General features: G+C 46.2%; 1 protein-coding gene across 5 annotated transcripts in view; it reads right to left on the reverse strand.

The window, feature by feature from the left end:
* The window catches only part of ARMH1 (armadillo like helical domain containing 1), a 35,955-nt gene that overhangs the window by 9,851 nt on the left and 11,897 nt on the right, over window positions 1–14,207 (reverse strand). For 3 of the 5 annotated variants that reach the window (XM_028160153.2, XM_028160152.2, XM_008151330.3), the window contains exons 2-6: window positions 12,376–12,603; window positions 9,634–9,702; window positions 8,566–8,732; window positions 6,827–7,023; window positions 3,534–3,618 (exon numbers count right to left, since the gene is read on the reverse strand). In XM_028160153.2, the coding sequence (XP_028015954.1) occupies window positions 3,534–3,618; window positions 6,827–7,023; window positions 8,566–8,732; window positions 9,634–9,702; window positions 12,376–12,581 (724 nt within the window). In that variant the 5' untranslated portion in view covers window positions 12,582–12,603. Of the gene's footprint in view, window positions 1–3,533; window positions 3,619–6,826; window positions 7,024–8,565; window positions 8,733–9,633; window positions 9,703–12,375; window positions 12,604–14,027; window positions 14,135–14,207 lie in introns of those variants that run through there. The other 2 variants (XM_054720912.1, XM_054720913.1) reach the window with 2 other exon arrangements.

Consider the following 14,207-nt stretch of genomic DNA (forward strand, 5'->3'; position numbering starts at 1 on the left):
ATCAATATTTGTTTTTAAAAAACAGACTAGCAGATAAAGACAGTCTGGTGCTAACATTCTGCCCTCTGCGCCGGGGAATGCCGGAGGCTGGTTCCGGTCGCTCTGTGAGCTCAGCCGGGGAATGCCCCGAATCGACTTCAGCCAGGCCATCGCCTGCAGCTCACTGTGGAAATGTGTGCAGATTCATGCTCTGCACTGACCACTTACCTCCCCACAGATCATCCTGCCTGACTTTGGTGAAATAAATAGTGTCTTTGGTGCAAACAAACAAACTCACTAACCCCGCCCTTTTACGGTCAGTCCATTCGGCTAGGCCACCCGCTCCTCTTGGTCACAGGTTTCTCTGTCCTGACTGTTGCCATCGCCCTGGGGGTTAAAGAGAAGCTTCATCTTGGTCTTGCAATTTGGCGTCTCCAAACTCAAGAGGCAGTCCTGTCTGGCCCTCTCTGCTCACCGCTGTTAGGACCACATCTCAGACCTGTCAGAGCTCCCCTGCCCTGCCTCTGGAGGAGTGAGGAGAAGCAGAACACAGTACAGTATTCCCTCCCTCAACCTCCACTGCATCAACCATGTGAAACTGCTCCCTCTAGTGGAAAATCATTCCATCTGCATTCTCTATATTCTAAGTTACAGGAAGACTATTTTGAAGGGCCTGGTGAGAAAGAATAATTCATTTCTTCAGCAGACATTTCTTGGGCACGTGTTATGAGTTGGGCATTTTTGAAATTACTTTGAGGTACAGAGTTTCACTGTGCCCACATGCGCACACACCAGATAAAAAAGGCAGTGATATGCTGAAACCGGTTTGGCTCAGTGGATAGAGCATCGGCCTGCGGACTCAAGGGTCCCAGGTTCGATTCCGGTCAAGGGCATGTACCTTGGTTGCGGGCACATCCCCAGTAGGGGGTGTGCAAGAGGCAGCTGATCGATGTTTCTCTCTCATCGATGTTTCTAACTTTCTATTCCTCTCTCTTCCTCTCTGTAAAAAAATCAATAAAATATATATATATATATAAAAAGTCAGTGATAAAGCTTCACGCTCTGCCTGCCACAGTGGTACTTGTCATGAAGTAAATGCAGAGGGACTCTAACTTGGGCCCGATATGGGAAGAAGCTGAGCCAGTTCCAACTCAGGAGGGCTTCATCAGCATAAATGAAGCTAAGCCATTTTTCATAGATTTATTCAACAAACATCTACTGAGTACCCATTATGTCCCAGGCCCTGAGCTGGAAAAAGAGGTGAGTCAGACCCAGCCCCTGCCTGAGGTTGCTCACAGGTCTGGAAGCGAAAGGCACAGAGGCAAGTGGTCACTGAAGGTGTGCATGTGCAGCCCTCCCACCTCCCGCCCTCATTCCTTCAACAAAAGTCAAAGGAGGACCTGACATATGCTAGGGACTACGGGGAGGACATAAGGACAAAAAGGATGACAGCTGCACTGAAATTGTACAGACTATGTAAAGGGCAGTTACCATTCTGGCGATAACTGCACCAATAGAGGGAGGTTCTAGAGGGACGAAGGCTAAGGGTGGTACTAAAGGAGGAGGCTGCATTTGGGCAAGGGTGGAAGGCAGGTCGGGGAAGACATCAGAGCAGAAATGCTTAAGCTGAGCCAAAACCGGTTTGGCTCAGTGGATGGAGCGTCGGCCTGCGGACTGGGGGGTCCCGGGTTCGATTCCGGTCAGGGGCATGTACCTTGGTTGCGGGCACATCCCCAGTGGGGAGTGTGCAGGAGGCAGCTGATCGATGTTTCTCTATCATCGATGTTTCTGACTCTCTATCCCTCTCTCTTCCTCTCTGTAAAAAATCAATTAAAAAAAAAAAAAAAAGAAATGCTTAAGCTGAGAAGTGGTGGCTGAGTGGCAGTGGTCACTCTGCCACGTGGAAGTGGGTTGGGGGAGGGGGGTCTCACCGGCACCCACTTCAGTCTCCTTGGGGTTGTTTGATTAGCTTCCTAACATTAAGCTGCCAGGCCACTCCCTTGGTCCAATGCCAGCGACAACCTTCTGACCTTTACTTAGGTGCCTCTCCCACTCCACCCCCTCAACTGGCAACTGCTCCCCAGCTAGGAGACTGCTCCAGCTGGTAATCAATTTCAACACAGCATTATTTCTCAACACATCAGGCCCATGTACCCACCCATACCTGCAGCGGTCAAACAAGTACAAAATTGACACTGCTGCTGAAGGAAAAACACCCTGACATTCATTCAACATTGCCTCCAGAAAATGACTGCTATTGAACGTAAGCCTTCAGACCTTTGTTGATCTTACTGAGACTCTCACTTGCACACCAGAACCTGAGAACCTGCCTGCTCCTCGGCCCCTCCCAGTCGTCTAGGACCTGGGGCTCAGCCTGTCATTCTGGACTCAGGAGTCCCAAAATGCACGATGCCCAGAACTTTCCTCGCTGTCGTGGCCTCCTCGGCCCTGCCCATTCCCCCTTGCATATGCCATCTCATTCTCCACACCCAGACAGTTCTGCCTTGTCCATTCTCTCGCTGGGGCCCTGTATTCAGCTAGATCAGTACGTTATATTTTGTTGTATGGACAATCCAAAAGGCTTCCCCACTGGCCTCCAGTCTCAAGTCTCCCTATGGCTCTGGCCACCTAGCAGACCACACCCAGGCCTACTTCCTGAGACAGTGCTTTCCCTTGCCACCCACCTGTTCATGGTCCACTTTTCAATGGCTCCATGCCCACTCCTCCGTCTGGCACTCAGGGTGCTCTGTAATCTGGTCCCAGCCTACCTTTCTAGTCTTCCTAGACCAAGGCCTCTACCAAACCTCCACCAAATGGTCTACCTGTCATTCCCCACATACGCCCTGCTTTTCCCAATGTCGAGGCCTTCATTTATACCATTTCATTTTCCAGAATGCCCTCCTCTGCTCCTGTCTACTTTCCTAAATCCTTCCCATGCTCGAAGTCTCAGCTCAGACACCACTTTCTCTTGAACCCTCCTGTTGAAAACAGAACCTCCCTTCTCTGAATCACTACAGGAACAGGGAAGGGAATAACATCCTGCAAATACCTGCCATGTGCTACAGTTAAAAGCATATGCTTTGGAGTCAGACAGATCTAATTTGAATCTAGTTAGCTGGCTAACCTCGGAAGGCGTAATCTCTCTGTGCTTCAGTGCTTTAGCCTGAAAAACGTAGAAATACCTGCCCCCACCATTCATCCATCTGAATATTCAGACACCTAATGTCATTTCCTAGAAGAAGGACAGTGCTCAGGGTGATTTCTGTTTAGAGGGGAAGCACCACCTAACACTGGGAACCAGAGCCAGCTCTGGACCCAGGCAGATCCTAAACAACTGTGACAGCGCCATGTGGCTGATTCGAAGTACAGAAGGTGACTGTCATTTTCTGAATAACTTGCCCATCAACCCTGAATCAACATCTTCCATCTGCCAAGGCTACCCAGAACACTCGACAAGGCTCTGTGAATAGGAGAGAACTGTGAATAAGAGCGAAGGTGCCTAGCTCTCACTGCCACCTTCTGCGACGTGGGGCAGACCCGGCCGCCTCCCCTACCTTCATACTGGACTTCCAGGTGCATCGTGCACAGCACATTCAGCACGCAGTCCACGATGCTGGGGTGTGTGGCTCCGATGATCGACTGGCAAGACATAAAGAACAAGGTGGTTACCCTTGACATCTTGTCCATCTGGGAGGAATGAAAAGCAGCCTTCCAAATAGCTAGGCAGCCTGGCTGAATGGGGAGAGTGAGGGCAGTGGGCAGTCACTGGGCCTTGGCCCCTGAGAGGAGGGCAGGGCTGGGCAGCCAAGAATTGACTGAGAATCTGCCGAGGTTGCCACTGAACCCTCCAGCTCAGGAGGTGTTCAGTCGAGGCTAGCTGGCCACCTGCTAGAGGTGCAGGAGCAAACTGGCTACCTTGGCTGGGGGGAGGGCAGGCTCAAGCCAGGGCGAGTGATCCTAAATCTTCTTTCCCCTAGGAACCTTACCCAATGAGGGAACCCCTCTTTTCTACGTCTTCAACCTTTGCCTGTGCATTGGTTCCTGCCCTTTAGCATTGAACATCCTCACGCTCACCCAGATCGACACTCCTGTCCTTCCCTTCTGTCTTCTCTTGCTATTGCTCTTTTCCCTTTACTCCCAAGCTTCCCAAGGAAAGCCTCTTCTTCATCCTCTGACAGGCTACTGCAATGTAATTTTTCCTGCCATAGGACAGTGCCCTAATTCACCAACGCTTTTCCTGCTGGGACCCTTTTTTGGTTCTCCCCGTACTTAATCTCTCTGTTGCATTCAAACCATCGGATCATATCTTCCTTATTGAATGAAGCTCTTTCTCCCTCATTTTCACAGCCCTGTTTTCCTTTCATGGCTTTCATCATTCTTTTATTTTATTTTTTTAATTTGAGAGAGAGAAACATCAATTTATTGTTCCACTTATTTATGTATTCATTGGTTGATTCTTTTAAAAAAATATATATTTTATTGATTTTTTACAGAGAGGAAGGGAGAGGGATAGAGAGTTAGAAACATCAATGAGAGAGAAACATCGATCAGCTGCCTCCTGCACACCCCCTAACTGGGGATGTGCCCGCAACCAAGGTACATGCCCTTGACCGGAATCAAACCTGGGACCCTTCAGTCCGCAGGCTGACACTGTATCCACTGAGCCAAACCAGTCAGGGCCATTGGTTGATTCTTGTATGTGGCCTGAGGATTGAATTAACAACCTTGGCATATCATGATGCTGTTCTAAACAACTAAGCTACCCAGCCAGGGTTGTTCTTTTTTCAAAGAGGCAAGGAAGATGTCAAAAGAATAAGGACTCTGCAGTTTAAGAGAGTTGGATTTAAATGCCCACTTATGGTTTGGCTCAGTGGATAGAATGTCAGCCTGCAGACTGAAGAGTCCGGGTTTGATTCCGATCAAGGGCACATGCCTGGGTTGTGGGCTCGATCCCCAGTGGGGGGCATGCAGGAGGCAGCTGATCAATGATTCTCTCTCATCAATGATGTTTCTATCTCTCTCTCCCTCTCCCTTCTTTTCTGAAATCAATAAAAATATATAAAAAAAGAAATATTCTTAAAAAAAGTAAATACCTATCACTTAGTGTGTGGCCTTGAATAATTAAGGAGCACCCTCCTAAGGCTCAGTTCCATCCTCTTTAAAATGGGGATAATAGCCCAGCCGGTGTGGCTCAGTGGTTGAGCACTGACCCATGAACCAAGAGGTCACTGGTTTGATTCCTGGTCAGGACACATGCCTGGGTTGCAGGCTTGATATCCAGTAGGAGGCATGCAGGAGGCAGCTGATCAATGTTTCTCCCTCATCAGTGTTTCTATCTCTCTATTTCTTTCCCTTCCTCTCTCTCTAAAATCAATAAAAACATATTTTGAAATGGGGATAATACTACCTGCCTCCATCAGCTATTATGAAGACAAAAAGAGGTAGTCTATGTGGGCCCCTAACACAGTGCCTGGCATGTAGGAGGCCTTAATAACGAGAGAGAGAGAGAGAGAGAGGAGAAAGAGAGAGAGAGAGAGAGAGAGAGAGAGAGAGAGAGAGAGAGAGAGAGAGAGAGAGAGAAACATTGATGTGAGAGAGAAACATCGATCAGTTGCCTTCCCATACATGCCCCTGTGCGCTGACTGGGAATGGAATCCACAACCTTTCCGTGTACTGGATGACATTCCAACCAACTGAGCCACACCAGCCAGGCCTCTCTTCTTACTTTTTACATTTTACCTGGTGATCTTATTTACTTTCATGGTTTGTTATCACTTCTCTGCTCATGAAATTCAAACTTCTATCCTCACCTAGGGTATCTCTCTGCAGCTTCAGCCTTTTATTTTCTACTGTCTAATGGGCATCTCTACCAGATTCTGAACAGTGATTCCTCAGTTGAGCTAGGAATCAGAATTACTTGGGGAGTTTACTAAGAAAAAGTATTACTAAAGGCCGCCTGAGAGCTGTCAGATTATATGGGACGGAGGCTCAGGATTTAAACAAGTGACCTATCTATGTCTTCTGTAACCAGCTTGGCCTGCTCCTCAGTTGGAGCCACCAAAGCTCATCACATTTATTGAGTCAAAACCTAACTCTTTTCAAATGAAATAGGTTTCCCCGCTCTCTAGGTGGCACACAACTCACCCTGCTGTCATCTTTGACTCCTTTCCTTTTACTGCCCCAAGTCCCATGCATTCTGCCTCCAAAATGTCTGTCCAACCTGGTCACCTGTATTCCCACTGCTAGAGTTCGGGCCTTACCATCTCTTTGATCCCTTAATTGTTCCCCTGCCTCCAGCCCATTCTCGAGCTGTTTTGAGAGCTTTTGACAGTTCATCCCAAAACCATTCTTTGAGTCTCTAATTCCCTCCTTACGAGGCACGGTGTCTTCCTGGGGTCACCATGCCCCAAATCTGACTCTGCTCACGTTCCAGGGTCCTGTCTGAGAGGAAGGCAGAGGCCAAGAAATGAAGGAGTTTTCCCAAGCACCGGAGATCTGGTCTCTTCAATTACCCACTATCTACAAATGCACCAGGATTCCTTCCCTATCAAACTGACTCCTTTAATCTTTTCTACAGTCCTTTCATCATCCTGGTGGCTTGTCTCAAACACTTTTAAGTCTGCCAACATCTTTCTGATCCTTAAGTAAACAGGACAAATCACTCTGACGGGAGACGTGAACTCTCTGCCCGGCCTTGGCCTTCTAGAAGTAACGCTGATTGAACAGCACACGTGCAGTGGGAGGCTGAGCTCCGTTTCTCATGCCTGCGTGGAGTGCGACTGTGGAAGGTAATTGCAAGGTCACTGCGCGTGAATCAGAACCGCAGGAGCATGCAGCCTGGGCTCACCTGGGCAGTCCTGAGCGTCTGCAGGGCCAGCTGCTGAGCTTTCGGGGACACAGAGGGCAGTAAAGTTATTAGACCTTTGTACACTTGATTCTGGTACTTGGGATTACCGTGGACCAAAGAATTCAACAGAACCTGCACTTCCTCCTGGGTCTCTTCTGACTTAGACTTTGCCAAAAATTCTGCTATGGATCGTACACCTGAGCAAAAAGGAGAGGAAATGCTAAATTGGAAGGGATTTATGAAAACAATCCTCACTCAAGATTACATAACATTGGATGAAAGAAGGTGAAGGGATTAAGCAAAAAAACATATGTATAACACATAGACACAGACAACAGTGTGGTGTTAGCCAGAGGGAAAGGGGGGGGTGGAGGGTAGCTGGAGGTGGGCAATGGTGGGGAAAATGGGGAGGGGAAGAGACTTGGCTTGGGGAGATGGGCACACGATGCAGTGTGCAGATGGTGTTCTATTGACTTGTACACTTGAAACCTGTACCCCAATAAATTCTATTTAAAAAAAAAGATTACACAACACAAGGTAATAGGATTAAAATGTATTTAACCAAGCCCGTTCAATCAGAGCAAAGTTGAGGCTTAGCCTCATGTTGCATCATTGTCTTGTTCACCTCTGGCTATGTGGCTGGAGGATTTTGTTTCAGTATAGGCATCTCAGCTTATCAAAGTGTTTTAAAATTTAAAATGGCTCTGCAAAATGCACAAATAAAAAAACATGCATTTTGATGGCTATGTGATAACTAACATAAGCTTAGTGCTCAGCAGTTTACAAAATATTTTCACAAATACTATGTCATTTAATCCTAGAAATGATATTGAGAGGGAGGTGTTAGTCCCATTTTATGGATAAATATCCTGAGGCTCAGAGAGGCCATGGGGGACACACAGAGAACTATGATTAAAGTGCAATGAGGGCCCTAGCTGGTTTGGCTCAGTGGATAGAGCGTAGGCTTGTGGACCAAAGGGTTCCAGGTTCGATTCTTTGGTTGCAGGCTCCTCCCCGGCCCAGGCCCTGGTCAGGGCTGGTGCAAGAGGCAACCAATCGATGTGCACATTGATGTTTTTCTCTGTCTTTCCCTCTCTCTTACACTCTCCCTAAAAAAAATCAATGGAAAAATATTCTCGGGTGAGGTTTAACAACAACAACAACAACAACAAAAAAGTGCAACGAAGGAAGTGCTTTGACAAAGGGATGCTTAGGGGATGGCATCTCTTTTACTCGCCTTAGTCAGAGCATTTGATGGATCATACTGAAAAGCCCGGATTACATACCTTTCTCACCACACTGTAAGCTCTTTGGCAGGGACTGTATTTTATCCATCTTTGTGTTCCCAGCACCTTAGCATGTACCTAGCACTCATACTCAATGATTTTATTTCAATTTTATTTCTAGAGTTATTCATAAGTTGGTTTCACAAAGGATTTTAGGCAATGGCTCAATAAATCTCTGTTGAATGGATGCATGTAAAAGGATATATTTAAAATGGAAAAAGTGTTTCCAAAACCACAGCAGAAAGATTTGAGCAGGTGATGAATGAGGAAAATCATAAATCTGGGTCTGGGGATGGCGATATGGGTGGGAGCTAACGGAGTCCACTGGACCAAGTGCTCGCAGTGCAGCCAGTTCCGCGGCACGCTTTCCTGCGGCAGTGCTGGGTCTGCCACTGCCTCACCCAGGCCCCGAGGCAGACATGGGAGTTCACCCTTCTCATACGCAGTACCCACCATAGCTTTCACAAATGAGCTCCTTGTACTTCCTGCCAGAGTTTGCAATAACCTGAAGTAGCTTGATGGATTCCTTCTTGTCCTCCTCTTTGATCTTCTCCAGCCCCAGTATTTCCAAGAGTGTTAGGACGCCTCCAACCTCAAGAAATTCTATAAGGTACCGGTTACTGTCCAGAGGGATAGAAGAGTAGAAATAAGACACTTGTCAAGTTCCTTGGCACTAACCTTTCTAAAGTGCTTCCTTCACATACTTTGCCCTCCTATTCAGGAAATGCTCATGGGTAAAGTGACACAATAGTTGGGAAATTCTTCCTTTTGCACTTAGCAAGTTCACTACAATGAATATTTTTTTGTGTTTGGTTTTCTAGCATCTGTTCTTTTTCTTGTAATAGCAGCTCACCCGTCCCTTGGGGAATCATCCCTCTACCCCTCATAAGCCATGTGGTTTTGGTAGGGTAAGCAGGTGACAGGGTATGTCATCCTTCTGACTGTAGTCATTGTTTTGGGGCCAGGTGTATGCCCTGAGCGGTCCACTGAGATTCAAAACCCGAGACTTTCTTGGGAACCCGTAGGAAAGATATGCTTCCTTTTTGGTGTGTGGTTGAGTTACAAAGATGCATGCCTGGAGCTTCTGAGGATCACAGCACAATGAGGCCTATGAATTCAGAGGCAAACAGGGCTGAGAAACGGAGAAAAAGAGAGGGAAAGACCAAGTACCGATGACATATTTTGAACCCCTGGATCTAGTTAGGTCTGAAATATGGATTTCTACCCTCTGGCTTTTCAGGTAAGTGAGCTAATAAATTGCCCTTTTCCCTGATCCAGTATGAGTTGATTTTCTGTATTTCACAACCAAGGGGATGCTAACTAGTAAAGGGTCAATGGAGAACATGGGATGGAGGAGCAACTAGAACAGGAGCACAGCTGACACTACCCCTGGGCCCATCCTGGGGGCTAATAGGTACCACAGGTAACTAGAAGCCCTGGTCCCATGTGGTGCGGATGCCAAGGACACCATGAGCCCGATATGCAGCAGAGAACCCAGAATCTCTCCAGAACAGAACTTACCTGTTTACAGATGCTAAGAAGATGCCAATGGACTTTAAAACCTTCTCTAAGCTTGAGCCAGTCATATATCTGAATGACAAGTTAAAGAGTGAATTTCAGGGTGTTTTTCCACACAGAAACCAGATCTTGTGTCTGATCACTGGCACCTTCAATGACCTAGGATGACCCAGAATGACCTTTTATCTGAGAAGGGCCATTAAGTTGGAGAAGGGGTGACACATGTTGGGTAGGGAGCGGGGTGCTGGCAGGCATGTTCATGGTTCTCCAGGAAGCTCTCCTGGGAGAGTTCAGCCACCTTGGCTCTGACAGGCTCTCTAGAGAGCAAGGAGGCTCTGATGAATAAAGGCTGCCTGGAGAAAGCCTCTCTCTGCTATGACCATTGCACCCTTGGGTCTCAGCATAGTTCATTACTTTGCGCCTCATTTTTAGACTTCTCTAAAAACAATCAGCTTCATCATTAATTCCCAATTTTGTACTTGCTCAAAGCTTTACACTGGAGGTCACTATCTTTATGAAGAATTGCATGTCTTCCTAATAAGAACAACAGGAGATAGCAGAAAAATTAAACTCTGATTTAAAACAACCTCAGTATTTAATGTTATTTTTAATGTGAGCCTTTGCAAAAAGCTTCATTGTAATAAAGCACCCAGAGCACGCATCAGCTTGAATATAAGGTATGAAATCAAACCACAACAGAAAAGGAACCAGTCAACAATTACTAGACTCATCACACATCACAGGCTCTTAGAACACTTAAGAAATTAGCTGAAATTACTGCAGCTCATGGAGGATAACTGAGGGCTTCCAAGACTGATAAAGGCTAATGTAACGGGTTGGAGGTAATGGTGCTTTGTTGGGGGGGAGGGTGCGTGAAGCAAATTATCTCTGCCGCACCCTGGTTCCCCGGATGCCCATAGACGTAGAGACAGATTGGCTCATTAGGAAAGGCTCTTTACTACAGAAACAGTGTTTGCTCCTGCCTGTTGCCACTATAGCTGGGGGCCTGACTATCAGCTCACAAGGTAGTCTCTCCATTCCTACCTTGTCTGCCCCGTTTCCCTTACCCCAGCCCCCATTCCTGTCCCAGTGCATTTCCCCTCTTTTCTTTGGTTACCAGCTAGGCTGACCAGCTTTCATCATCTCCTGTTTCCTCTGTCCCAGGCAAGTCCTATGTTCATAGCCACTCATCACACATCACAGGCTTTTAGAACACTTAAGAAATTAGCTGAAATTTAGGTATTCTTGGTCCATTATTTCAGCAATTAGTTCCAGAAGTCTGCCACAATATCAGTGGTAGCTAACAAATGCAAAGCATTTGTTGTGTGCCAGGCACTGTGCTAATGACTTTGCTTGCATTGTCTCATTGAATGCTCACCGCACCCTGCAGTGGGTGCTATTAGTATATCTTTCTTTCTTTCTTTTTAAAAAATATATTTTTATTGATTTCAGAGAGGAAGGGAGAGGGAGAGATAGAAACATCAATGACGAGAATCACTGATCAGCTGCCTCCTGCACGCCCCACACTGGGGATTGAGCCCTCAACCCAGGCATGTGCCCTGACTGGGAATTGAACCGTGACCTCCTGGTTCATAGGTCAACGCTCAACCACTGAGCCACGCTGGCCAGGTGGTATTTCCATTCACTTCATGAGCAAACAATCTCAGACAGGTTAATGACCGGCTCAAGGTCCCAATGTTAATTGGTGGAACCAGGATATGAACGGAGGCAGTCTCACTCAGAGTCTGAGTTCTTATAGTCAGGTCTCCCTGCCTGGAGGCAGGTGGAGCGAGTGGGGCTAGATTACTCCTTGTATAGTGTTAGAGGTGGGGCTGAGGCTCTGCACTGTCCACTGGGGGGGAGACACTGAAGATGAGTGGGTGGCATGTGGGCTTTGGGCCAGACAGACCCGTCAAACCTTATCTCTGCCACTTACCAGTAAATTACTCAACCTTTTAAAGGTTCATCTTTCTTATCTATAAAATGGGATAATACCAATCACTTAATAGGCTTGGCCTTAGGTTCAAATTCGATAATATTTGTACAGTACATAACTTAGTGCCTAGAAAAAGACAATAAATGGCAACCAATAGTTTTGTCATTATAATATACAAATCCTTAGTTTCACTCATATATTCTGGAAGTTCAAGGTTAAATAAGGGGTTTGAGCCCTAGCTGATTTGGCTCAGTGGATAGAGCATCGGCCTGCTGACTGAAGGGTCCCGGGTTCAATTCTGGTCAAGAGCACATGCCCAGGTTGTGGGCTCTATCCCCAGTAGGGGGCATGCAGGAGGCAGCTGATCAATGATTCTCTCTCATCACTGATGTTTCTATCTCTCTCTCCCTCTCCCTTCCTCTCTGAAATCAATAAAAATATATTTTAAAAAATCTGGTGATGAGGCAAAGGTGGAAACTATAGCAGAGAAAGAATACAGTCCCTAAGGAGATAGGAGGGGATTCAAGTGCAATACTAATAGAGGATTAGTTCTAGACGGAAGGAATACCGACTTTAACTCTGATGGGCACAAAAGAGGTTAGGAGTGAGATGAGGATATATTTATAGGTTGGAAAGACAAGAAATTGAGTTCTTGATTTTTAGATGATATCTGACCACCAGATGTCCTGTTCTAAAATCTTAGAATGGAGAAAAGAGCTCCCTCAATAATCGCCTCTCCTTTTTTCTTTTGATGATGGCCTATTTTTTTGTTTGTTTTCTTTTTCTCTCTCCTGTTCAGCAAAGGATACGTGAGTCTAAGCCAGGTGGTCAGGCGTACCAGGAACAAGCTGGCTCCCTGGGAAAACTCCTGCTCCAGTTCAGGGGCAGTCTTGCCTTGGTTGTTTTCAATGAAATTGTCAAGGATGTGACTCCTTGCGGCTTTTCCAGCATTGTCCCAATCCTGTAAAAAACTCAAGAGCCGGCTAATTGCTGCCTGCTCCTTTATAGAAGTCATGATCAATCAGTCCTGAAGTTGGCTACAGAGGGAAGGAAAACAGACAGGTTACCAAAGGGTTCAGAACCAGGTGAGTCCTGCAGGTTACTCCAGGGGCTTTGCTCTTCAGGTAATCAACTGGAAACAGGTGAGCCTCTGTCACTCACATGGATATAGTGACATTCAAAATACACCTCTACGACTGGTCACCTGCTGCTTGAACAGGGAAGCTCTAGCTGTGTTGTAATGGAATTACAAATATCAAGGTAAATGCCAGCCTCAAATCGAAGGGCTAAAATTTTAGCTCTTCGGCATCTTTGCTGATGCCAGCAACTAAAAGGACCACAGGCTCCAGCTGAGATGAAGGTGCTTGATAAAAACCTGGACCTGTCCTATCGTCACTTCACAGAGGGTCAGAGATTTAGGGACTTTAGAGACCTGTCCTCCTCTTAAGTATTCCATAACCTTGTATCTTGGGCTTTTATACTAATTCTCTTCAAAACAACTTTTAAAAAATCCTCACCTGAGGATATGTTTTTATTTATTTTATTTTTTAAATCCTCACCTGAGGATATGTTTTTTATTTTATTTTTAAATCCCCACCTGAGGATATGCTTAGAGAGAGGGAGGAGAAAAACATCGATTGATTGTCTTCCGAAGGTGCCCCAACCAGGGATCAAACCTGCAACCTTTTGGTGCCTGGGACGATGTTCCAAACCAGCCACTCTGGCCGGGCTGTTTTTATTGATTTTAGAGAGAGAGAGAGAAAGGGGGGAGAGAGAGAGAAACACTGATGTGAGAAACATCTATCGATTGCCTCCCTGTATATGCCCCAACTGGGGATTGAACCTGCAACCTTTCCAACCAACTGAGCCACCCGACCAGTTTTAAAAACAACTTGAAAAAAAGTTAGTGGGAAGAAAAAGTTCCCATTCCATAGTTGGATTAATGGGCTGTGGTTTGTAGGAGCCTGTGTCCTTGGGAGAGTGTTTTCAGTGGGGGGAGGGAAGGTTTAAAATAAACCCGTTTTCCAAAAATAGTTGTGATTGAAAGTGTTATTATCCATAACAAATGTTAGTGCTGATGGGAGAGAGGCATGTGTGATTCTTTTGTCTAACAGACAAGTGAAAGTCATATTTCACATTATCATGGGGTTTTCTGTGATTTACAGAATATTTGTGAAACATTACTTGCAGTGGCCATGATTGATATGGAGAGAACAGCTTGTGTGTAGGGGAGATGTGTATTTCACGAAGACAGTTCAACATGAAATTTACAGTCCCATAAAGTGCTTCTACATCTTTGCCAGAGATCTAGTTAAAAGGACTTTACAGTCTGAAACACCCTAAAATTGATTCTAAATTAACGTTTCCTCACATGTATTTGAGATATTGATGGGGCCCAGCTATCAGGATTTTATTAGGAAGCAATAATCTGAAGCATGCTGAGACAGACAGACATACACACCAATCTCCTCTCCTCCCCAGAGGACACGGGATATGTGCTCCCAGGAAGGACGTCATGTAGCCTCCGGGACAGAGACAACCCCGGGATCCTGTCAGCCTGAACAGCCAGATGAATAACTGTGGATCAACCTAAACACAAAAATGACCAAAACCCTTCATGGGATCATGCATCACTCACTGT

This window comes from Eptesicus fuscus, chromosome 9 (genome assembly GCF_027574615.1).
Source record: "Eptesicus fuscus isolate TK198812 chromosome 9, DD_ASM_mEF_20220401, whole genome shotgun sequence".
Taxonomy (NCBI): domain Eukaryota; kingdom Metazoa; phylum Chordata; class Mammalia; order Chiroptera; family Vespertilionidae; genus Eptesicus; species Eptesicus fuscus.